A 25,705-nucleotide genomic window follows, 5' to 3' on the forward strand; every position below is an offset into this window, starting at 1 on the left:
AGCTGCACTCTGTGATGCGCAATTCCTCACATGGATTAGCATGGAAAATGTTACAGTTAAAAGCTGGACACACTCAAGGAAAAAGACGAGCCTGGAGACAGCTTTGTGTCTACCTTGTCTCTCGAACGACCTGGAGGTCAAGGGACAAGGTAGGTACATGTAGGTAGACCCTAAGTTTTAAAGATACATGTATGATGTACTTTCTAGCTCTTATATAGAGATATGAAGATAGTACATGTCTGTATATTAGACCATTCAATGATAGTTATCCTAAACTGTGAATACAAACTGCTGACATTTGATGAGGAATTAACACTTTGTTAGCAAGCTAAAGTATTGAGCCAGCGTTTACTACAGAGTGACCTCTGGCTCAACACTTTCACTTGCTAACCACTGGTCACTACAGGAGAAGGTAGTCAGGCTAGAATTTACTCACTTTGATCTCTTTCTGTTGCTCCAACTGTTTGGTCTCCTCCTGCATGCGAGCCAGCTGGAGAGCCTCTTTTGCATTGACTGGGAGTGAGGAATAGAGAAACGATCAGTCAGACTTACTCAGAGCATTTCGAGTGTCTTTGAAATCAAAGGTCTTTGATTTGGAAGGTTGATAAGGAGTTTGAGGTGACTCTGACAGCTGAAGGAGTGGCCTGGATGCCAGACTGTTTCCAGGGCCTACAGACCAGCTCCTCTAGCTATCTGCTCTACAGCGTATACATTTGTACACCATTACATGCAGGCCTGAAGAACTTTAACCACAGCCCTTTTACCACCAACTACGATTTCTTTCTTCGTTCATCAAACTGTGTCATTCAAATTTCAATATTTATGTTAGTCATCGCTCATCAAGTCACTGGAATATTGTGAATATTCATGAATATGATTTGTGACCTTCATAAATTGATCCGCATATGGAGGTCAAGTGCCAGGCCACATGCACCATAATGCTTAACAATCATATACATACATGTATTCATACCTTATATTCATAAAAGAAATTTTGCATCATACGCTCAATCATAAATCATGCAAGTATTTTGAGGTACAAATAATTATGTACGAAGAAAAAGCATGCTAGTACTGTATTTAGTAAAAATAAGAGAGGTACTGATGTAAATTAAACCATAATTTGTATGGCTGACCATCAACACATTTTAACGTTCATTATTCAGTATAAAACAAAAATTCCGATCTCTATCTACGCCCAGATCTCGACTTACCAGATTTGTCCAGCTCTCTTGCCGCCGACGCTGCCCGTTCAAGTCCCGTCGGGTCGAACTTCCATCCTCCCCCTCCTCCACCGCCGCCTCCCTCCGAACCTTCCGACGACCCCTTCCCCTTGTCGTCTCCCCCCGGGGGTGGTGGGGGGTTGGCGAACTGGGTAAAGTCCTGGGGGTACTGGTCCTTCTTCACTCCGAATAACCACGACATTTTGAAGATTTTTAGATGGTTTTGCGGAGAGAGGTTTGAAGTGATGTAACTCGCACGTGCGGTTTCACCTCTGTTAAAGCGCCGGGTAAGAGCACGTGCGTAACAACAGTGTATGTTTGGCAGCTTCAAAATTCGCATTGAAAAATTTCATATTTTTATCATAAACAGCAAAAATGGAAACATTTCCAACAAAACAACTTTTTGTAAACTTTTAACATGCTTACTTTATAACTTAATTGACAAATATTGAGTGTATTGTACGTTTTAAGGTTAGTAGTGCAGGGTTAGGCAATAAAGGACTACGTTTTTATAAATGATTTTCCAAGATGGCCGCGCCCATGGATTTTTGTGTGGCCGTGAAAAAAGAGGACGCACAAAACGTTCGAAAGAAACTCGAAGCGGCGGGGATTCTCGACAGATCAAGGAAAATTCAAATTCTGTCGACTGGAGAAGCTGTTATACCTGTCAAGAATCACACATCTGAAGAGATAAATGACATTTTAGGAACGTTAACATTAGACCACAGGATTTTGGATGGCGCCCCCCTCCAACCCTCTAGGAGAAAACAACATATTTCCCAGCAAGACCGACTGCGGACAGCCATTTCTAAGTTGTTAGATAAAGAAGAGTTGGACAGAGAGCTTGAAACGGACATTCCAACGAGATGGGAGAAACATGGAGACCTTATCCTTTTGCCAGAATTTTCTTTTAGGTGTGCCCCATAATTTAATATTCTAGCCATTAAACTATGATTGATGTTATAACTTTATTTTGTGAATTTGAACAAAACAAGTTGTAGTCTGGCAGTTTGGATGGAAACCGGTTGTTGGAATTTTCGACAGCAGTGCACATACATGAGTTTGAATCAATCAAACTATGGAGCCCCAAGCAGTTACCGTAAAATACGGACTCTATACTGATATCGAGTCTAAGGGACCGTACGGCGTTTAGTGAGGGGGGAGGGCCGGTCGCCAGAGGGTCGGGTCAAAAAATTTTTGCATGGCCCTCCCCCCAGGTAAAAATTTTTTTGCTAGGCCCTCCCCCCAAGACAAAATATTTTTGCTTGGCCCTCCCCCCTCCTATCAACTTTGAAAAAAATATTCAAGACGCCAATAAAACACTGCGCTCCCGCATTTGGAAATGTGCTTTGCGTCATACTTTTTCTTCATCGAGAAGCAGATCTCTCACCCCTAGTAAAAAAGGAAAACAGAATGGCTCAAAATATCTGCTAAATAGAGGGATAAATATCTGCTTCATAGAGGCATAAATATTTGCTTTATAGAAGCTATTTCATTGTTTTGATATTAAAACAACACCTAAAAAGCATTTGTACCTGGATTTCTAGTAGATTTGCGCCACGAAGCGGCGCGCGCCCCGCTCCCTAAATGTACGTATTGCAAGCTCGCGGGAGCGGGCCTGAGCGGCTTGACGGAAACTATTTTCAATTTACATATATTTTGGACTTTTTCTTGGTTCTGTGGTGGTAATAACTTTTGGTAAATCGGGGGAAAAAATGAATACCAAAACGACAGCACGATTCGACTTCCAAAACTGTAGTGGGGAGGGGGGCGCCGACGCGTGACGCTGATTTTCCCACGGCGGGGTAAGACCGGTCGCCTCTCTCTAGCCGCCAGCGGGCGTGAGACCGCAGACTTGCAGGAGATCTTTTAGAAATGCCACGCTTTTTTTGCCACGATTTCCTGCATTGCTTTTTTATGGGAAAATTTGCTGGTTAGATGACATTTCTATGAAAAAAAAAATACGAGGGTTTCAAGTTTTTGAGAACGACGTTCCGAACACCATGTTCGGCGCGAAAGGCACGAAGAATCGCAAGGTAGGTCCGGGAGAATTTTGAAATCTTGACCCTCTTAAAAGCTATTTCCTTCAGTTTGAGGAGATATTTTGCTGACAAACAAAGCTAACTTTAATAGCATTTCAATTTAGAAATACAAAATTAAATCCCCCCCAAACACATTATCACGATGTCGGTCATCAAAGGCGCGAGGCCGGTCACGTCAAAAGGGATCCAGGGAAATTTGCAAATGTTTACCTTCGAGCTCTGAAACGCCATTTCTTACATTTTGAGGGCAATAAGACAGGGATAAATTTTGCTGGCAGACTAATCTAGAGTTTAATAACATTTCTGTGCGTGAAGAAGGTTTTCGAGGGCGTCATGCATAAGCCCTGCCCCCTCACTTTCGCATTTTCACTGTATCCCGAGCGCCAACCTCGGGCGATCCCTTGCAGAGGTCCAGAAAAATTTTGAAATCTTGACCCTCTGTAACGCCGTTTCTTGGATTTTAAGGGACATCTTTTGCTGGCAGACCAAGCTATTTTTTTTTTGCTTGGCCCTCCCCCCAAGTAAAAAAAAATTGCTAGGCCCTCCCCCTGGCAAAATATTTTTTTGCTTGGCCCTCCCCCCCCTGGCGACCGGCCCTCCCCCCTCGCTAAATGCCGTACGGTCCCTAAGTATGCAGACCCAGGTACAGGGCTTTAGCCAGCTTAAATTTTTTTTCCGTCAGCCAATTACAATCGTCGCGAAAATTAATTAGAAGAACTGAACTGAAACCTTGAAAAACGGGTTTTAATGAGATTATCCTATCCGAAAGGGCGCCGACACATATTGTCAACAATCATAACAATTGAATAGCAAAACAAACAGTGTATGGCTTTTACGGCCGTGGACGGCGTCCCCAAGCCGCCTGTAGCTTCCAACAAGGATTTTTGTCCTTCAAGGTTGACGGAGTGGTTTTAAGATTTTTCCGTGAGACGCAACAAATTTCCGTCAATTGACGGAAAAACGGACGCTGGCTAGAGCCCTGCCCAGGTATGATATAAAAGCTTAAAGGCATCTCCATTCAGATTCGCCATGACTAGCATATCCCCAATATGTATGAAATGTTTCATTATTAACATGTCTAAAATTTGGATTCTGAGGTCAGCTTAGAATTGCTTTCTCAATTTTTTCCAGATCTCCCAAATGGAAAGAGATCCAGGCAAAATTTCACCAGCAGGACTGTGAGAACCAAGGCCTGCCCTGTCAGATGTACAGATGTTTCTGGCAGCTGATAACTGAGTCCCTGGGGGGGACCCGACTGGCCAGGAAGGGCACCATACAGGACGACCTCTACAGGTCACCCAGGGTGGAGCTGTTGCTAGGCGACCATGGATGGGTGGGGCACACAGACAATGGGATCAGGTGGATGTCTATTCTGTTTTCTAGCATCTACCAGGCTAGAATTTGCCCCCAAAATGGTGAAATTGACCAGGGGAGTTAATCAATGCTAAGCTTTAAGCGTTTCCCCTTTGGTGGTTGTATGTAATCTCCAGGCAGATTTATTGACAAGTGGCATAAGATAGTAGCTGGCCAATGGCTTGCTGACTCCCTTTGCCAGCTATACTCCTTGGCCAGCTTTGATACTGTCTTAGTATGCCACTGGAAAATCTGCCTGGAGACTATATAGGCTCCGTGATCTGATACATCTCCTTGATAAAACTAATCAGACCACTTGAGGAAGGATTATCATTAACCCGCCCCTCCCTGTCCCTTGTGGGAGACACAAAAGATATTCTTATGTTAAAAAGGTGTGAAGAGGATTTTATTGTGTCCTGCCCTCATTGTAACAACAATGATGATAATTACACAGTGCTTATCTGTGCTATACACATGTAAGTGGGGTAATCTGCAATAACAGTAAGGGGTAGATTTATCAACTCTTTAGAGAGTGAGTCCCAGAAATACTATTTTTAGACCATAAGAATTTATTTATTTATTTCTGACATTAAAAAAAAGATGAAAGATGAAAACATAGCATTTGGTAGAAAACTTGAATCTATTTCACTTTCTAAAACTGTTGAGACATATACATGACCTTGTGTGCATGGCAAAAAAAGGCAAAATGTAGAGAACGACCAAAAAGGCAAATCTCCAGGCAGATTTATACCATTGCCATAAGAGGTGTATATTTGCCAAACACACTCCTAGGCTGGCTTCACTCCTATGGCGCCTTTTGATACTATCTTATGCTACCGTAGGATCTGCTTGTAGATTAGAGTACAGCTGGCCAAAGGGCCCGTCTGACTCCCTTTGGCCGACTATGCTACGAATACTCCTTTGCCAGCTTTGATCTGCCTAAAGATTACATAAAGGCAAGTTATAGGGAAGCCCCTCTTCACTACCACCAGCTGTTTACAAAAAGGTCATTCAAATTTTACCTTACGTTTACCTTTCTCCTCAGGTACACCTTTGATGTGACAAGGTGCATGTTCTCACCTGGAAACATCACAGAAAAGCTGCGAGTAGCCAGGATGGGCTGTGAGGGACAAACTGTCGTGGATCTGTATGCAGGTGTGTTTCTTTATTTCTTTATTTCTTTATTTGAATTCACCACATGCAAAAACAAGTGGAAGGGAGGACAAAACAGGTGTATCAACACCTTTACAAGTTGTCCTCCCAAAAACCCGTGTTGTGAGAAGATATATTTTACATTGTAACTGTGATGAACTGATGACAAATGTATGCTCTGTAGGTATAGGATACTTCACCCTCCCGTTCCTGGTGCATGGCAAGGCGGCAGAGGTGCACGCCTGTGAGTGGAACCCTGCAGCTGTAGAGGCACTGCAGAAAAACCTGCAGATCAACAAGGTCCAGGACAGGTAAGTAAAGGTGCACTCTCACTGCACTTGAGTCAAGCTTGCGTCACTGCGGGGTTCATTCACCGCATCACTGTGTTGTTATTTTCTCCAATTTTTTCGAATTTAGATATTGCGTAACAGGTCAAAGTATGACTTAGAAGATGGCAAAATGCACAAAAAGTAAGAAAATTCGTTCTTTATCTCTGAAATGGGTTAAGTATTTTGGGAACCCTGCAGTGACGCAAGGGTGACGCAAGTGTAGTGAGAGTGCATCTTAACAGGCTCAGGATATTTTACAGAGAAACAAACAGTGCTCTAGTCATTGTCTGTTTTTGCATCAAAAACGAAACTTTACTGGGTGTGACAGAAAAATTTGTCAACCAATCTGTCCACCTTGACTTACAAAAATCATTGATATTAACCCTCTCAACATGTCATAATTTCAGTCTATACAGGTGCCAATTAGTACTTTTTGTGTATTATTATTACAGCTGTTATGTAAGGAGTAGACTAGGAAAACTATATATTGCTGGAAAGCTCACAGAATGGCCTTTCCAAAACAAGCAAAATAAATATCATACCATCTTTCTGAGGACAGCAATCGTCATGGAAACCACTAAAAAACACATTTGCAACACTCCCAAAAAAAGTTTCACAAAAGAAAACATTTGGCTAGGGGCTGAGTTTTTTGTGTCATTATATTTCAGCCATACCATATATGGTATGGTGAAATATATTGTATTCGTAATGTTTCTTTCTTTCTTTCTTTCTTTCTCCTGTCAAATCTTCAAAGCGATTCATCTCCGTCGTTCCGTGACCGAATGACCTGAAATTTGGCACAAGGGTAGAGTGGGTCAATACCGAGGTGCTGTTTTCTCATTTTTTTCATATCTGCCTCTAAAATGATTTTATTGAAGTTTAAAGGTCATGTTTTGACCAAAACGGTATATTGTGGCCCCCTGTTCCCTTGAATTACAATGGAATGACCTTAAATTTGGTGTAGATAGGCATTAGATAGTTTGTAAAATGATCCAAGTAAAATTTTGGGCATAAACTACTTTAAAATGCTTAATTTCAGCGCTTTTCTGAGGGGAAATTGGTTTTCTTTCGGCTTCCTGCCGTGAACTCCAGTGACCCCAGAGCCCACACGTGCCAGGTGCCGGCGGTCTGGGGAGAGCGAGAGATAATTACTTTATGGACGCCAGCCAATCAGCGACGAGAAAGGCGAATGCTAGTTAATATTCATAAGCGGGGCCTTGCAATCCCGTATATACACAAACAGATGCATATTACAGCCTTACAGTGGCCATATGGTCCCCTTTGCCGGGTTTGAAATTGTAGTTTGCGAGGATTTGGAGTTCAGACAGGGTCATTTGAGCGGTAGCGGACGGTACGCGTGCATTGAACGTTAGTGTCGATGAATTTACCAACATTCCGCATAGCACTATCAATCATTTTCGGCAGATTTGGACAGGGAAAATTGGACAGTTTGCGTTTAGTTTTGATACGTAAGTTTGACAGTGGCGAGAATGCATGTATTTTTTCCCGAACAAATGTAGGTATTTCTAGTGTTGTTGTTGTTCTTTTTTGACGTAAACTTTGTACATTCAAATTGTAAGTAACTTTAAACTGCCAGAGTTTGAGCCCAATAAAACACTCTCAGTACCAGAGTATCACCACTGACCTCCGAAAAGAAACCCCCGAACAAAGTAGAAACACCTATCCTCCAGGTCTCGCACGCTACGAGCAGGAAATTATAACACTCAGACAAGATTACGTCCGATGGCTGATTGCATACAAAGTAAAACAATTTAACAGTGGTATGCAGGGGCATATACTTAACAAAGAATTCGAAGAAAAATGAAATATATAGATAAAGCAAAATCAAATTAACTTGTTGGTCCTGGGATCTTTCAGAAAAGAAATGAAGCGACAGAGTGGTAAAATTCTTGTAAAATTTCGAGACGTCTCCGTTTATGTAATGGCTCATACAAAACAAGAAGAAGATTGAAGTTTTTAGCTTGAAAAAAAAAACAACAACACTCCTACTACACAGTACCTGCACCTGACAATTATTAAAACGTATGCCCTACTTGCTTAAAAAAGGTTCATTGCAATAATAAATGTACCCACATCACAAAGAGATTATGACGGTACTTAGACCTAGTTATCGAAGTGGAAATTGTTGAATGGCGTCATGTAATTTCATTATGAAAATTTTCTGAATGGAAGATGCGTTTTTTTTTCACTCTCGGAAAAATAGGAGTTGCCGCAATTCTAAAAACCAATCAGTTATGCCTAGGCGCTCCTGTGGAAGATTATATTCTTCCATATGGGCCCGGGGCATATTGGACAAGCTCTGTTTTGACCTGGAATCAATTCACAATATTATTTCTCTTTTGGGGATAACTTACAGTTAAAATTTTGCATTTTTGCGCAGGGGTGACTTGGAACAGTCCAATGTTGCGTGGGAATGGGTATGGCTGAAATATGCTGTATTTGCACCCAAGCAAATGTCGGCCTTTCTAGTTTATCATAAAACTATGTAGAAATACTCAAACATACATACACAATGCTGGTATGCTGTTAGAATGACCAAAACTAAAAATCAAAGCATGATTTCAAATAAGTTCAGTGTTGATAAACAAATGTTCACCCCAATAAACAACATCTGTGCCCCCCTCCCCACACCTGTAGTTAAAATAAATAAAAATGATGAATATGCCTTGTGCTAAATAGCAAATTATTTTTCTGGATGTTCTCCACATATCAGGGAGTCAAATAAATCCACTTACTATGACTTGGGTAGAGAAACAGGTATCAGAGTATCTAAAATGTCAATTGGGACCAGTGACCTATCTGACCTGACCTGGTCCACCTCATGTCCCAAGAAAAACAACAAGGAAGCATACATGTAGAACTCATTAGACACAGTGATATCAGCTCATTTGATCTCAACAAAAACAGCTGGGTGTTTGCCTTGCTGTCCCTCAAGGATTTCCCTGTCATCACTCTTGTAAGCCTCCAACAAAATTATCCACCAAACTGTCTCCATTTCTGCTAAATTTACTAAATAAACCTGTAGAAAACTGAAGCCAAAACACACGCTGGAGGCCTCAGAAACAGGGCTCAAATGCTACATCCCTTCTGGTTGGTCAAAGATCCTGATTGGCAGACTCTGCCAAATTTCCCATTTCACAGTAGTCAGTTTGAATTTCCCGCCGAATTAAACCTGAAGCCACCAGCGATGATCGTGGCTTCTCGCGTCCTATGGGAAAGCCATGATAGTGGCTTCTCGTGTTGAGAGGGTTAAATGATGAAAAAAAAACTGAATTTGAATAAATAAAATCCCATCTTATTAGCCCATCAAAAATATCAAACAACATTTCTTCCTAGCCTTGAAAAGTTCAATCAAAAATAGGTCGGCTGTAAGTTACTTTTGCACGATTTTTATGTTAATGACCATACCCAGGTTAGAACTGATGGTAACTATGAAGCATTAGCTGTAATAGCAATTGCAAAATACTGTAATTCCTGATTTTTTCAATGTTCACGGTTTTCACGGTGATGACTGTAATGTGAACTTATCATTACTGATAACAAATAATTGACAGACTTTTTTTATGTGCACTTGCCGTGACAGTGAACATTTAGTTCCGAGAACAAGTTAAATTTTCTCAGACCGTGAAAGTTTAGTACAGAGAAGACAAAGTGAATTACAGTAATACAAATGTGAGAGATGTTTTCTTCCTTCTTTCCTTCGTCCTGTATTTTCGTAAATGTGGCCTCTCTGGTTTACATGTGTGTTTTATGTATTTGTCCTACAGATGTACAGTCCACCATGGAGACAACAGACAGGTGTGTCCGAGGGGCGTGGCGGACCGTGTGAACCTTGGTCTGATACCCTCCTCCAGGAGTGGCTGGCCGGTGGCCTGTGCCGCACTGAGACCAACCACAGGAGGCATTCTGCACATTCACGAAAACGTCACAACTTTCCACAAAAACGACACTTATGGTGGCAAAATTTCTGTCGCTGGAACAATGGCCAATACAAAGACACATGATTTTAAACAAGATTCAAGCCAACATACAAGCAATAGCTTTGAGGAAGATGTTTCTTCGGAACATACGGAGATATGTGGTAGTAGCAAAAATAAAGACGCTTCAAGTGAGTTTTCTGTAAATCATAATCTACAGAAAGAAGAGCATGAAAGTCAAATATACTGTAAACAGTGCTGTCATAAAGTACATTGCAGTAGAGAGAGTGAAGCAGGCACATGTGATTTAAAGGGTTTTGCTACATCTTCAGATAGTGGTGAAAGTGTTCAAATGGTAAAAGATAATGTACAGAATACGGGAAAGGACAATTCTGGTTTTGTTGCCATTCAAGATGAAAGTTGTCAAAGACAAAAAACACACCAGACAGATTCTGCTGTGAGTGCAAAAGCTACATCTGTAAAAGAGGAATGGAATCTTTGGGCTGACAGAGTTGCTAATGACATCCAAAGATTGTTGTCAGAAATGCAAGGTGGTACATGGCAGACAAGGGTTTTACATATTGAGCATGTAAAGTCGTATGCACCACATGTTGACCATCTTGTGGTGGATTTAGAGTGTAGGCCTTTACAGACCTGAAAAGTTAATTTTAATGAGTTTGTCAAGAAATGTAATAAATGATGCAAAATATCGCTGTATTGTTGTTGTTTCCTTTTTTAGTGTTATTACTTTTAGAATAGGTAGATTTGTATCAGACCTAAATATCTGGTCTGTTTCAGTAATGAGAGAAGAGGGAGCTCAGGATAATCATGGGATAATGTAGGACACCACTAATATGATGACTTTCTAACATACCAGTATATCCTGCAATAATAGAAGGTTTTGCTATGTGGCGTAATTGAAGCGTGTTTGTCAGCTGTCGCACCACTACATTTAGGCATTTACATAGAAAACCTACCATGCGTAACTTTTCCTTCGCAGCAATGCGCAGGTGAATTGTTCCCAAGTAAAGGCAACAAGTGTACTCAGTGGATAGCAAACATTGTCTGGGGGATTTGACACAATAACCGTTTATGCGTCATTGACGAATTATGTTTCAGGAAATAGTAAGGTGAGTAACCTTAGCCAGGAAGTAACGTTACTCCATTCTGACTCAATGTTTGCACAAGGCAGGAATATGTAAAAAACAGGCCTTTGGGTCTTTCTGGTCAACATTATTGCTGAACAAGTTGGTCAAAACAAAAGAAACAATAGACTTTCACAACTTGATATACGGAAAGAATGTCTTGATTTCCCAAAGACTTCACTTCTTAAAATTTCACCTTTTTTTTGTTGCAAATATCAAAACAACGCTCTTTTTTGCTGATATTTCTAGTACTACTGTTAAAAGAATAAAAGAAAGGAAACGAAAGCAAACAAATGACTGAATACTTCGGCGTAACGTCAAAGAGTAAACTTTTAGGTTACGTTAACGTTATTACTTTGATGACGCATAAGGATACAGCAACAACAGTATTGACTTTCATTTAGGTTATGCATTCATTTTGAACAACTTCAAGAGCCACTGAGACGATTTCCTTGTTCCGGTGATTTAAAGACGCTTATCATGACAGGTAAGTGACCCCGCCCATCCTCTTTATTTATTATACCCATGGTGATGTGACGTCGGCTGACAGGCTAAGCATGGGGCAGTTAGAGGGTCATTGTAGGGGTTTTCACATACATTCAAATGATCATTTATAAAAATATGCAGCATCTAAAAATAATCTAAACCAATACATACATCTTGTAATATATTTTATGAATCGTTAAGTCATGTGAGTGAGGTATACTTGGCTTGGATATTACTAAATGATCTAAAATCGAGTTCACAAAAGCCTAATACTGAGCCCCAGTTTTGGACGCCATCTTGAACGAGTCGCTACGCACGGAATATCGACCACCACGGGGAACTTTCGTCCTGTCTTCACGTTGGATCGGATTTCTCGGCACTGTTGACATCAAAACGTTTGAAACTGTATCGGACTGTGTCTCAGATATTTACAACACTTAAGGATTACCCAAGGAGTGGATTGTACGACGTTTGGCGGACAAAAAAACTATCGCGAAGCTTTAGTTTGGGACACTTCTTCTAGGTTTGGGACGTCCCGAAAGAAGGATAAAGTTTTGCGGCTCAAACTGTGCTCCTCACGAAGTGATTGTGAAGCCATGGTGAGCTGAACAGCTCTGAGACTTCTGACAGACTTACCAAGCGACTGTCTGGACAGGAAAAATCAAACTTTCGGAGATGTCAGGGTAGCGGAAACCACGAGAAAGATGTCGGAAAGGTGAGTGTACGAAGGGGAGGGGGGCGACAGAGAGGTCTGTCATAAAAAACGAAAACATGCCCAACATGTTTTACCTTTAACTAAAACTTTATTAAAGTTAAACTAAGAATGTTCATTTTGAGATTCGTACAAATTAGGAGTTCAAGATACGCTCGAGATCTTAAAGTATACTTAAAAACAGAAGAATGTAAAATGTATGGCCTGGTGATTCAAATAATGTGGATGTGTTGATACTTCTAACAGCAGCGAAGTCCAGTGTGTTTGTCTTTAAGGATCTGATGTTAGTTCTCAGTGAGCGTTCTGTCTCACCAAGATACTAGTAGGATTCTTCCCAAGTGACCCTTTACTTGTAGTTCCCAGTGGCATCCAATGTGGTATTCTAGTAGTGTAAGTAGAAGAAGAAGAAGAAGAAGTAGTAGTAACTTACATGCTCCCTGGGGAAGTGACCATTGTGTATGCTGTCCTCTTGAGAGTAATCAGACATGTCTGTGGTTGATTCGCAAAGTTATTCACATAATTTTTTAACCGAAATCTTTAGCCATGTACTTATACTATAGTAACATTGTGGTTAGTCCATAATTGACAACATTTTCTTAATTTTTCCAGAACAATATTAACTGACTGCATTTAGCTCCAATGGGGCATGAATATGCAATAAACTTCATTGTCATTAAAAGTTGCAGTGTCACAATCAGATGTTGGACCTGTAGCAATTTCATAATTATAGGCCAAAAACTTAAGGTAGTTTAACCCTAAATAAAGGAAACTTAATCTTGGTTTCACATATTTAGGAAAGGTGCAGTGAACATTAGAAAGTCACTTCATTAGAATAGATTGCATGGTCTAAATGAAGAAGAAGGTGGGAGGTCAGGGAGGATGACCCAATTTTTCTACCATTATAATTTGCAGTTTAACAATACCCCAGGGACTAAATGGCCCACCTGCTAGACGACTTTGTCATGAATATGTCACATCTGATCTATTTAAAAACCTGCTCCACCAAATTAAGCCAGGTAGAAAATCCACATGTTGTTGTCTTGAATATAATGTGTTCCCCAAAGCAGAGGGATTCGTTCAGCGAAAAAGTAAAACACAAAAATCGTAAAACTAAAATTGAGATGAAGTTGTATCAATTTTGACATACACATGTAGCTGAAAATACCTTGCTATGATCAAGGATGTTAGATGATCAAGGACGTCTTTGCTATGATTACGAATGTGTGCGAAGTCCCGTGCACAATTTTCTTCTATCCTCCTTCATAGTGGACAGATTCGCATACGATCAACGTACATATACTAATACAAGTACACATGTACGTACTGCGGCCAAGTTTTATGCCGGGAAGGTTCAATTTCCAGGAGGTGCAGGAATATCTGTGGGTGCAATATGTTGAAATATGATATATTTAGTTCCTGGCCACGACATGTTTAAAATAGGGAATCTGCGCCCCAAACAAATTATGCCAATTGATGCCTGCAAAAAATGTCACGAAAGAGGCTAATTTTCTTGCTGGTAAGTTACAGGTTCATGTAACTGCACTTTGATGTTGTCACATACACAAGTCTTGTGACAATGATCTATATTATTGGTAAACACAAGCCAAGAACTTTCTCACGGTACTTTGTGTGTGACAAGTCAGGTGTATTGTATACACTACATTACATACAGGTGTCTTTGAACCTATGTGTACATTCGTGTCGGGGTTGGGGTTCAAGGTTTTCTCAAAGTTCACTAAAATTCACATATGACTTGGACAGTTGTAAGGCTATGTAGCTGTATCTAATATATCTGTACCTATATCTTTTTTTCGCTGAGTTCGATCCCAGGGTCTGCTCAGCTCGGATAATATTGTTGTAAGGGTTTGCATTTGTCTTTTGGAAGGTGTACAATTGCAAGATGGGGATCCTGTGTTTGAGGAGGTGCATCTAGCACGTAAAACAGCCTTATTACTCAGATTTGGTACGTACTGTCTGCAACAATATACCAAGGTGACCACCTTAAAACTAATACTACTAGTTACATGTAGAATAGACTTATACTATATGTTATAGTTGAACAGAGGTTGACCTCAAAATGGGTCGTCAGCAGTGTTGTACCTCCCCTTGGTAGAAGCATTGCCATGCAATTGTTCAACTCTACCCACTGGTAACAGACAGCCGTGACCAGTTCCATAGCGACTGCTTATTGTCACTACGGTTCGTCTCACTTCTGTTTGCATTCTTCCGTCTTTGTGGTGGTCAAAACTTTGCCTCTCGCGGAAATCTTTGTAGAACGCAAGAACGTTTTGCCGATTGTGGCGGCTAGAACATTGTCTTACTTAGAACTGTTGTAACAATTATTACAATGTTCAGCAATGCGTGGTATGACACAAAGAGGCGAGCGCTATTGTGTCACATATTGTTCATTTGCAACAATGCATGACAGACCCTTACCTGAACCCAAGTCTCATTGACATACATACAAAGGTAATCTGGTAAGGATAGCAGCAGTCTTGTTTTCTCTGCACTACAAAAAAAACTTACATTATCAAGAAGTTTTAAGGTAATACCAGATTTGGTACTGTTAATGTTTGTTTCTTTTAAATAATCCATTGAAAAGCAAATTAACAGCTTTTTCATCCCTGGCAAAAGTAATATACATAATCATTGCCTTCCACTGTAACAGTTACTGTAAGCCCTTTGCGTGACATTAACTATAGTACTTTAAGCCAACTAACGCAAACCCAATGGATTGCGTGCTAAAGCCTAAAGTACATGTATGTATGAAAGCAAACAAAAAAACTTCTTCATATAGAAAAGATAACAACCAAGGAAGCTTTATTGTCTATTGATGCAGCAAAAAGTACAGTAAGTTTTGTACAATCAACTACATGAATGTTCAACTTTTGCCATTCAAACTAAATTAAAGACGAAATACTAGTAACTTATTATATACAATTTGAAATTAGCAGTGTACCATTTTATTCTGACATCAATTTATAGTTAGACATCTGCATAACAACAAGAATGATGTAAGAAATTATCAGCAGGGTCGTTACTCTACCAAAGGTCATCGTGAATTACAATGGGTTCCGGTAATTGCTCGTTATCTCCTGGGTACCCAATAAGAATAAGGTGATAACAACAGCTGTTACCATGGTGGTCTCAGGAGCGATGAGACAGGCGATAGTTTCCTTTAATAAGAAGTGCATATTTTGTTACTTTGTATATCTTAGTTCCCATGTCAGTTGGTGCATAGGGTGGCACCCATCTCTGTTTCAAGCCCTGGGCCACACAACGTTTGTGCACTCACTCAAGATACAGCAGGGGGCTTGTCCACTGGCAGTTGTTTGTGTGTTCAACTTCCATACTCTTTCTCAAATGCTGATTGCTTAGCAGAGAAAGCTGTTTGTGCCATTTTTTTTAAATTAAAGTCTTTGCTACGATTGTCTAGGGTTCAAACTCACGACCTACAGAATTTGCAAGTTGAACACTCTACCCATTCTACCCACTAAATCGTACATGTCTATATATGTAATAGCTTAATGTTTGGTTACTAGTACTGGTATCAAATATTTAAATTTACATTAAGAATGAGTCATAATTTATGTAGATAAATATTCAAGGCAGCATTCATCAAGGCAGCAAACCATAATAATTGGTTCAAAACTTTGGCAAAAGATTTTAAAATAAGCTCCCATCTGGAGTTTTGGTTAACACCTGTTCTGCAAAGCTTGTTTAATAGCTTCTGTAACACCTGGGAAATTGGACCATTCCTACGTCACCTAGTGTTGAAAGTATTTGAGTGACATTTTCCTTGCCATGTTGTGTTGTTTTGCAACTCTCTTTGTTTTTGTCATTGTTTCTCCCAAGGAGTTTATTTAACCAGCGTGTTTCTCCCTGTTGTTTCAAACTTGGGAAAGTGTTCTACCAATTAGTGTATGTACAAGTCATGTAATAATTACTAATATTTACGATAATTGTAGGTCACTACTACTTAGCAGAAATTACAGTAGATATACAAGCAACAAAATACGTGTTACTAAACATGCAGTTACTAGTAGTACTAGTAGTACTAGTAGACATTTAAGATATACAAAGATGCATCCACTATCTTCTACCTGTAACATCTGACAATCTACAAAACATTTCTTGTTTCTTGAGTAACTAATTTTCTTTCAAGTGTTCAATTAGCCCTTTCACAGAATGCATGTGCAGTAACAGGAATTCTACTAATTATAATATAATGTATTTTAAAGGTAAAGGCTTCGAAAAGAAAACTGTCCTTGTCTTTTTGTGGGCCTTTACCTTCAATATAACCGAGAATTCCTGTTGCCAAACATGCGTTCTGATCTTAAATGTGAAAGGGCGTCTTAACTGGTTGTCTAAGATGAAATTAGAGGCATTGCTTAGTCTTAGTTCCCAACATAGATCATTGTAACAGTATCACCTAGGAATCAAAAGGAAAAATGAATTTTTTTTCTATAGCGAAAGGAAGATAACTTGCACAGGGGTCACACTGGACCAGTGCTTTTGTTCAGTGTTCTTTCAGCTGTGGTATGCAGCAGACAAAAGCACCCACGGACTTCTACAGTTTGGGCAGATTTATGTTCTTTCTATCCTTAGTTATGCAAACCGTCATTCCACTTTGTTCCCTGCTGCCAGTTCCAGCGATTTTTCTGTTTGTTTGCTTGGTTTTCCGCTCCTAGATTGAGGTTCAGTGCATGTGTATATTTAAAATAATTATCTAAATTAATGTACCTTTTGTCTGTATTTGATATCAATATTGATTGTGATAATGCTTTTTCTTTTTTGGCAGATGTGTCTTGATATTTGATTATATATATATATGTGGAGAAAACAAAATAAGATTTCGTTTTTGGCCCCCTTGTGCCTTGTTATGGTACTGTGCAGGGAAACCTTTAGTTTTTATATCTCCTGTTCTAAACAGACTAGGCATGAGTTGAGGGGTGGAAAAATCATTCTAGTGCATGAGAAGGAATGATGATAATTGATATGAATGTTTGACTGTTAATTTAGTGTTGGCCTAGTGTCTCTGGTCACGGTCTGACTGTCAATATACAGGGCTCGAAATACTGGGTGCATGTTCACCCAGGTGCACCCAATTATTGTGCACCCAAATATTTTCTTGGGTTTATGTATGTAAAGATATCAAAGTATACTACTATAACATAATATTCTTGACATCTAAGTGTTAGAAAGATAATAAAAATGTCTCTCATGGTACTTGTTAAGAATTTGATAGCATGTAAGTACGTTTTGTTATTAGGTTTTTCTGAGATTCTACTTAGATTTAAGTGGTGCACCCAAAATTTTTTTGGTGCACCCTTTTTTTTAAGCTGGGTACACCAGTGCACCTAATCCACAAAATGAATTTCGAGCCCTGCTATATCATCTGTGTAGTCCATCCCAGTACTACCAAGGAGGTTGAAAAAGGCAACCTTCTTGGTAGTAGTATTATGTACATGTAGTAGGTCAGGTGCCCAAGAGACATGTTATAGGTTAATGACATTCTTTGTAATCTGATCTGTGGCTGTTATAGAGGCCATAAAATAATCATGATGTTGTGAGGAGCGATATGTAGGCCTGTCATAAATCATATACGTCAACCTTTAAATACCAAGCCAAGGACGTTATAACTTATATAATAAGGAAATGGCTATTGGTAAAAACAATATTCTAATGATGATATCCTAATTCATGAATTTGTCCCAAACATGTGCCGGTATTATCTGTTAATTTTCAGTACAAAATCTGGTCCGCTGATTTTTTTTCAGGTCCAGCATTTCTGGACTGATCCAACAAGAAAAAAAGAAAAAAGTTTTGTATCAGTGTCAGTACACCTTTCCGGTACCCAATCCTAGTCTCTATAGTCTATACAAAACTTTTCTGCACTTACTGTAACCAAAATAGGCAATTATGTTTATTAAGGAACTTCAAACCCTTAAAATGTAACCTCCTGTCATTTGAATTTATGGTTATATACATTTGGATAGGTGTAGCTACGTGAAGCATTGTTGACTCATGGCATTCTTGCTTGCTTTGTACGTTTGCGTTGCGTGACAGTGGCGTCATAGGTCCATGGAACGCAGGACTTCAGCTGTTGGTACCTGATCAGTTTTACAATAGAACTTGACATAAATTGAAGACGTAACCAATGTCTATTGACAGTAGAGGTCCGACCGTGATAGTTGCATTGGTACATGCCATGGTGAATGGCAAATTTGAAAACATACATTTTATCATTGTATGTTGTATAGCTTTGGTACAATGTCTTTACCCTAGGATTTTTAGAGTCATGAAATTTGCAACTGGATATGATACAAGACTAGTACAAGTGCACATTATAAATGAACTTGATATTTAAGTACAATATATATTTTTTATCCTTATGATCATCGTCAATAAGAGTATGAAATATTAATGATATCAATGAAAAACCTTTGACTACCTGTCAGAAATGATATCATTCAAGTCCCAGGGTATAGATATAATTATAGAATTTTGCAGCAAAATCTTTGATGCCATGGCGTATTTCAAAACTTGATGTATCTGTACAAAGTTAACTTAAAAAAATCATAATAATTGATTATTATTTCTGACAATTGAATTCACCACACTATTTAATATGCTATTTAATATGCTATTATCAAAATACTCTTTTAAAGAGGGCTCCTTCCAGGTGTTAGTAAATCTGAATTGAATCTGTCTCAATATATGCAGCTTGCACTCTTCAGTACAAACCTGGTGTGTTATGCCATAAGGTGGTTTGCCAGGTACTGTGCAATATAAACAAACAAACAAATTTAAAGCTCATAAACATTTTTGAATATGAACCTTTGTTCAGTTTTTAACAGTACTAATTGATAACTAAGTCAACCAAACATAAAGTTATACTTGTCTAACTTTTTTCTTTGTTTCCCCCCAGTTCCTCCATAGGTACCAACAGTAGCAGTGGTCTGGGGACCATCCAGAGTTCCCAGTCTGGCTCCAGTGACTACAGTGACATCAGTGGGACGACAGTACCTCTGATCCTGGTCACCTCACACAGGGACGATACCACCAGCAAACTGGGCAGTCAGGCATCGTTCAAACAGGTGAGGAAAATCATGACAGTCTTATAATAAGGTGTTATGAAAAAGTAGAGTGGCAACATTTTTGCAAAAATTCAGAATGTTTTCCCAGGTCTGTAGCCTTTAGTCAAGCTACTAGCATACAATACTATACCATTAGGCTTGTCCCCAAAGAAGTGCGTGCTATGAATGGAGGTACATGTATCTGAGTAGCCTGACGTGATAGCCAGTCCAGGTAGCCAGGCCTGGTGCACAGTCCAGCTTTTCTGTAAACCTTTTTTGCTAGGAGTAGGATGGAGGTAAAAAAAGAACAGACGAGCAAAAACGATATGTTTTCTCCTTTCGGAAAACATAAAAAATGCATATTTGCTGTTGGAATCCTGAAAAACTTAGGGTCTTTTGGTATGGATTTATTTTAGACTTTGGCCAAAGTATGTCTATTGAATAGTTGCTGAAGAAATCACTGTGATGTGAATAAGCTGCCGACTGTCACAGACATTACACAATGTCTTATATAGTAGTTAAATGACCTTGTAGTCTATTGGTCACCTATTTTATGATTCGGTTATAGTTGTTTACAATTGGGTCAAATTGTTTTACAATCACTGCCTTAGCTTGTTTTTATCTACCATTGAATTTTTTTAGTCCATCGTTTGTCCTAATCAGCAAGTTAATTTTGTGCTTTTAGCAGTTTTTTGTAGGTCAGAAAAGTCTTCATTTTTTACTCATGTCATTTCAGCTAAATCCAGGAGAAAAGGAGTGTTTTATAATTATTACAAAATATCAAATTCTTAAGTGACCCCAAATATCTTAGCCTAAGGAAATGTTTTCATGTACTGTAACTAGAAAACATGTCGTGCCCAATGAGCTAGCCCAAATTGAGTTTGCTTAGCTCAACAGTTGAAATAGCAGGGGGAGTGGTACATGTACATACACGCAACAGTACACCTGGCTGTGCGTCAATAATCATTCACTCTTCCCTGCCGACAAATAAGCAGATTACGTTTTCTAAAGCCTAGGGTCTTCCTGTTCAAACTGTTTAGGCTGTTAAAAGTGCTTGCATTACCAGGTTGTATTGACTACGCACAAAGGCGTTTGAAAGTGGACCTGTATGGTCTGAAACGGGTAGGTGTAACGTTTCCCCGCGTCCAAGAAAAAGACAACAACGGGGTTTCGTTTGGCGTGACTGGATCAGGTCGGCACGGGCAGACGAACAAGAAGGGTGGAATGTCAGGTAACCACTGTTGACGTGGTTGCCATGGCAACAAGATAAACAGAGCTTTAAGCTCTTATTAGCCCCCAGGAGTCGCTGACCTATATATAGTGTCAGGCTGTCTACCTAGTTTACAAACTAAATTATTCAACCAACTGTGAAAAAAAGGTATAATGTAGCAAAAAGCAACTTGTTGCACCTTAGCTGACTGTCTCAAATATAGCTTGCCATTGACAACTTGCTATCTTTAACGTTAACTTGACCATTAGCATTGTCAGGCCATGTTGATTTGATGTGGATGACATCTGCACACACAGTTTTCAGTTTTCCCAGAGTTCCCAGAGAATGTCATACACGTAATCAAATCAAAATATCCTTATGGACAATCAGAGATATGTGATGCCACACCTGTTATGTTATATTTATAAAGAGTCAGCATGTAAAGGATAACCTTTAAGAGACTTGTTGGGTGCTAAGCTTGAGCTTTGTATGTTTCAGTATCTTTCTATGGAAGGAAATTGGATCAAAGTACTTGAAAATTTAAAGTCAACATGCGTTGAGTCAAATGTATCATTTACAATTTTCATTATTAGATGTGAACATTCTTTGACACATTTACAATGTAGTTGAATTTATCCATCAAACAAAAAGTATTAAATTTTACAATGCCATGTAGTAACTGAAGTAGTAAACAAAAATGTTGTTGTGTTTGTCTCAGCTGCCAGCCAACAGATACTGCTACACATCCTGGCATGAAGTCAGAAATGCGGAGGTCAAAGGTGACCAGCTCAACTGTCCACGGATTAGAGAAGGTAGGGAACAGTCACTTTATATTGATGGAAAAGTATTTGCAATTACCAATACTTAGTTCTAGTAGAAATGCTTTGTTTGATTATTTGCCATTAATTATGAGGCCTGCCCTAACGTATAAATATGTGACACCTTAAGAAATTGTCTTGTTTGGTGTGCAGTATCTTGACATTGGTTTGTCGTTTACCTCAGGTCCCAGAGAAAAGGAGAGAACGTTTTACTCTCTGCGTGATGAGGATGGTAACCCGATCCACCACGACAGGAAAGGGAAGAAACGGATGGACTATAGGAACAAGATGGAGAACTGGGAAAACGCAGTGGTGAGGCTTCAAGTTTTTATAGATATTCAACTGAATGTCTTCTTTCTTAATCTAGTTGACCGTGTACTTGAATGTGATTTTCTTAGAGAACAAAAGAGAGGATTTCTTTTTTCTAGCCTAAGACCGTATCAACAATGTAATAAAATCAGATTAGTTAGTCTAACCAAAAAATTGAAAACTACAAAAAAAGTACATTTACTTTATATGTTGGAGCATTTGCCTGGAGTCCCAGCAGTCCCTACCTTGTGGGATAGTAACAATTGAGAGTGGACCAAAGCGAACAAGGCTTAGCCTCCTTCACCGGCCTCTCTGAGGGCATTGGCATCAGTTGTTAGGGGGGAGGTCGATTCGCGATTTTTACTGATACGCCAGGAAGGAAAATATGGCGTGAGAGGAATATATGCCGGGAAGCTTGTACTCGCCCCCAGCGAGCCTGCGAGATTTCGGCATGCACAAAGCCCCATTAAAAACACTTAAAACCATTTGGTATGGATGTGCAAACTTCCCGTCATAAAATGTTCGCTGTGGTTTTAAGTTCGCGGTGAAGTGGCTACTGTGAAAACTGCGAAAATAAGACCACCGCAAAAGTGTAGTACTTTGTAGCTAAATGGCTGTCAGAAATACTGCAGACTTTTGCTCCAACATCTGCTTGCATTCTTGCGAATCAATAAACAGATGTTGATACATTGTGTTCTCTTTGTCTCCAGTCCGTCAACTTGTCCTTCCAAGACCTGGGCGATGCCTACCAGCGTGAGAACTTCATTAGAGTCTTGAAGAGGCTGATCAGAGCTGAGGAGTTACAGCTGATGGACGACTCACTAACGGACTTACACTCTGTCTCCTTACCAAGGTACAGACCAGTAACTCTGTCTGTCTTCCATGATTCTTGATAAACTCACTAACAGACTTACATGCTGTTTTCTTACCAAGGTACAGGCCAGTAACTGTGTCTGTGTTCAGTGATTCTTTATAAACTCACTAACAGACTTACAGGCTGTGTCCTTACCAAGGTACAGACCAGTAACTGTGTCTGTCTTCTGTGATTCTTTATAAACTCACTAACAGACTTACAGGCTGTGTCCTTACCAAGGTACAGACCAGTAACTGTGTCTGTCTTCTGGGATTCTTTATAAACTCTCTAACAGACTTACAGGCTGTGTCCTTACCAAGGTACAGACCAGTAACTCTGTCTGTCTTCTGTGATTCTTTATAAACTCACTAACGGACTTCAGGCTGTCTCCTTACCAAGGTACGGGCCAGTAACTGTGTCTGTCTTCTGGGATTCTTTATAAACTCACTAACAGACTTACACGCTGTGTCCTTACCAAGGTACAGGCCAGTAACTGTGTCTGTCTTCTGTGATTCTTTATAAACTCACTAACAGACTTACACGCTGTGTCCTTACCAAGGTACATGCCAGTAACTGTGTCTGTCTTCTGGGATTCTTTATAAACTCTCTAACAGACTTACACGCTGTGTCCTTACCAAGGTACAGGCCAGTAACTGTGTCTGTCTTCTGTGATTCTTTATAAACTCACTAACAGACTTACACGCTGTGTCCTTACCAAGGTACAAGCCAGTAACTGTGTCTGTCTTCTGTGATTCTTTATAAACTCACTAACAGACTTACACGCTGTGTCCTTACCAAGGTACGGGCCAGTAACTGTGTCTGTCTTCTGTGATTCTTTATAAACTCACTAACAGACTTACACGCTGTGTCCTTACCAAGGTACAGACCAGTAACTGTGTCTGTCTTCTGTGATTCTTTATAAACTCACTAACAGACTTACAGGCTGTGTCCTTACCAAGGTACAGGTCAGTAACTGTGTCTGTCTTCTGTGATTCTTTATAAACTCTCTAACAGACTTACAGGCTGTGTCCTTACCAAGGTACAGGCCAGTATCTCAACGTGTCTGTCTTCTGGGATTTGATAAAAAGCATTAAAGTTTGATGTTTAATTCTAAGTGTGCCTAATACATGTAGTATACTACTAGTATGTGAAACTGAAAAAAAATGTCAAATTCAATCTCAAATCTGATTGTAAAATGAGGATACTAAATTTCTTGAGTTGCATGGCTGATTTGTTTATTCCCTCTTCAGGTGTAAATACTTGAATTTGAGCAGAAATTTCCTCCCATCATTTAAGGTAAGACAGACTTTTATCATAACTGTTTTAACTTTATGATAAATTATTACATGTAAGAAATACAGTTGTGTGTTGTTTGTTCTCTTTCTGTAGTATTCCAGTTATTATTCACTACTTACTTTGGATATTTCTAAAGGAATTGAGCATTTTTCTCTACTTTTGTTTCTTATTGAATATGAAAAGCTTTAAAGAACATCTTAATTATGTTGATTGTGTTATATTTACTAACGATGTTTGTTTGTTCTATAGAAGTTGCCCAGGTTACCAGTGGTAGAACACCTGTATCTGGAACAGAACAACATCACTTCGTTAGACGGTCTGGACGTGTTGAGAAAAGCACCACTTCAGTCCCTCCATCTCAGGAGTAACCCTGTCTCCTTCACTGTCAACTACAGGCAAAGGTAAAAAAAAACAAATACATGCATCTATGTCATACCTGGTCTGTGATAAAGTTCTTGAAGGGTGATACAAGGTGATAATTTTCTGGATCACATACTATTACTAGTATTAGGCTTTTTAGTTGTATCACACAGACTTCAATTAAATAGAACACACTCCAGTGTGTCGCCTGCCGTTGCAAGGGAGCGGATTTCTTTTCTTCGAATTTTTCTCAAATTGAAGTTCTTAAAGAATAAAGTTGTTGGCGTAGGTTGAAACAATGTGTCCAATTTTATCCTTTTTATGACTAGTTTGGCAATCAAATAAATGACTTCCGACCTGGCTATGACATAAATACTGACCGTATCACCCTTGGTTGTATTCTATCTGTAGTGCTGTAAATTATTGTCAGTATGATTTTGTTTTTACAGATTTTGCAGATTTTCACTGCAAAGTCATGTGACAGGAAATATGTGCTCCCACTGTTTTGCTTTTGTAATATGGAAATATTTCATACATGTGAACACCCCTTACGTCTTGTATTGCAAAATTAAAAAGTTAAATAAAAAGATAAATAAATTTAAATCAATCTCCAAGTAGAGGTGGTCTGTCCAAGCTTCACAGTCTATTGTACATGGAAAGGTTTTTCATTGAATCAAATGTACATGATGGTAGTTACCAACTTTCAGGAGTGTGCTAACATCTTTTTTTTCATCTTCCTTCTTGCAGAGTTTTCCAAATCTTGCCAAACTTGAAGTCCTTAGATGGAGTAAAAAGACTTCCCTCGGATTCCGTGTTTGACTCAGAAGAAGAACCCTCAAGAATGTGTGTCATCTGCTAGCACACAGCAGTTAGTCTGGGTCGCAGACACTCTGGACGCTGTGGTAATAAACAACAATGAATAAAGTGCCAGTCTACTGAGGCCATGTACAGATGATCCACTCGCAAAGCTCAGTCATACAGTAGACACATGTTGTGATTCCAATGCAAAACATAGCTAATGTCCATGACATGATGACCAATTGCTTCACCCACAGAAACACAAGGACCCGCCAGCCTGCTGTCTGCTATGCTCTCTTAGGAGTGATAGGAGTCACTTATTGGCCTTTTTGATATGTATCCTCCAAAGTAATTATAAGTCTGACTAGGGAAAAAAGGGAAGATACACACATGAAATATCTCCCCTTCTGCTGGGTGTGTTTCTCCCGTGTTTCCCCTGAGTTTCCACTATTGAACTGAGTATGGGGTTTCACCCTTGGATCACAAGGAGCTGGAATATTCTGTTTTGTACATTCATTAGCTAAGGCAGAAAGAGGAAAACTATTTTAAGCTGTAAATTTTATGTAAAAAGTTGTCAATGAATCGTAACACGGTTGGATGTG

General features: G+C 39.5%; 3 protein-coding genes across 3 annotated transcripts in view; 2 read left to right on the forward strand and 1 right to left on the reverse strand.

The window, feature by feature from the left end:
* Nucleotides 1-1,511, reverse strand: part of LOC118430654 (ATPase family AAA domain-containing protein 3-like) — a 16,459-nt gene extending 14,948 nt beyond the window's left edge. Inside the window, exons 1-2 of the mRNA XM_035841640.1 lie at nucleotides 1,215-1,511; nucleotides 433-513 (exon numbers count right to left, since the gene is read on the reverse strand). Of these exons, the coding sequence (XP_035697533.1) occupies nucleotides 433-513; nucleotides 1,215-1,425 (292 nt within the window). The 5' untranslated portion in view covers nucleotides 1,426-1,511. The remainder of the gene's footprint in view (nucleotides 1-432; nucleotides 514-1,214) is intronic.
* A 221-nt stretch (nucleotides 1,512-1,732) lies between these two features.
* On the forward strand, nucleotides 1,733-10,746 carry LOC118431064 (tRNA wybutosine-synthesizing protein 2 homolog). The gene is made up of 5 exons (XM_035842144.1): nucleotides 1,733-2,137; nucleotides 4,397-4,624; nucleotides 5,664-5,773; nucleotides 5,955-6,081; nucleotides 9,888-10,746. The coding sequence occupies exons 1-5, from the start codon at nucleotides 1,752-1,754 to the stop codon at nucleotides 10,693-10,695; spliced, it is 1,659 nt and encodes a 552-aa protein (XP_035698037.1). The 5' UTR covers nucleotides 1,733-1,751; the 3' UTR covers nucleotides 10,696-10,746.
* A 1,199-nt stretch (nucleotides 10,747-11,945) lies between these two features.
* LOC118430714 (leucine-rich repeat-containing protein 49-like) lies at nucleotides 11,946-25,213 on the forward strand. Its single transcript, XM_035841718.1, has 8 exons — nucleotides 11,946-12,383; nucleotides 19,312-19,480; nucleotides 21,388-21,481; nucleotides 21,672-21,799; nucleotides 22,507-22,649; nucleotides 23,900-23,945; nucleotides 24,195-24,346; nucleotides 25,053-25,213. The coding sequence occupies exons 1-8, from the start codon at nucleotides 12,373-12,375 to the stop codon at nucleotides 25,162-25,164; spliced, it is 855 nt and encodes a 284-aa protein (XP_035697611.1). The 5' UTR covers nucleotides 11,946-12,372; the 3' UTR covers nucleotides 25,165-25,213.
* Nucleotides 25,214-25,705: the final 492 nt, after the last annotated feature.

Source organism: Branchiostoma floridae, chromosome 14 (genome assembly GCF_000003815.2).
Source record: "Branchiostoma floridae strain S238N-H82 chromosome 14, Bfl_VNyyK, whole genome shotgun sequence".
NCBI classification, from domain to species: domain Eukaryota; kingdom Metazoa; phylum Chordata; class Leptocardii; order Amphioxiformes; family Branchiostomatidae; genus Branchiostoma; species Branchiostoma floridae.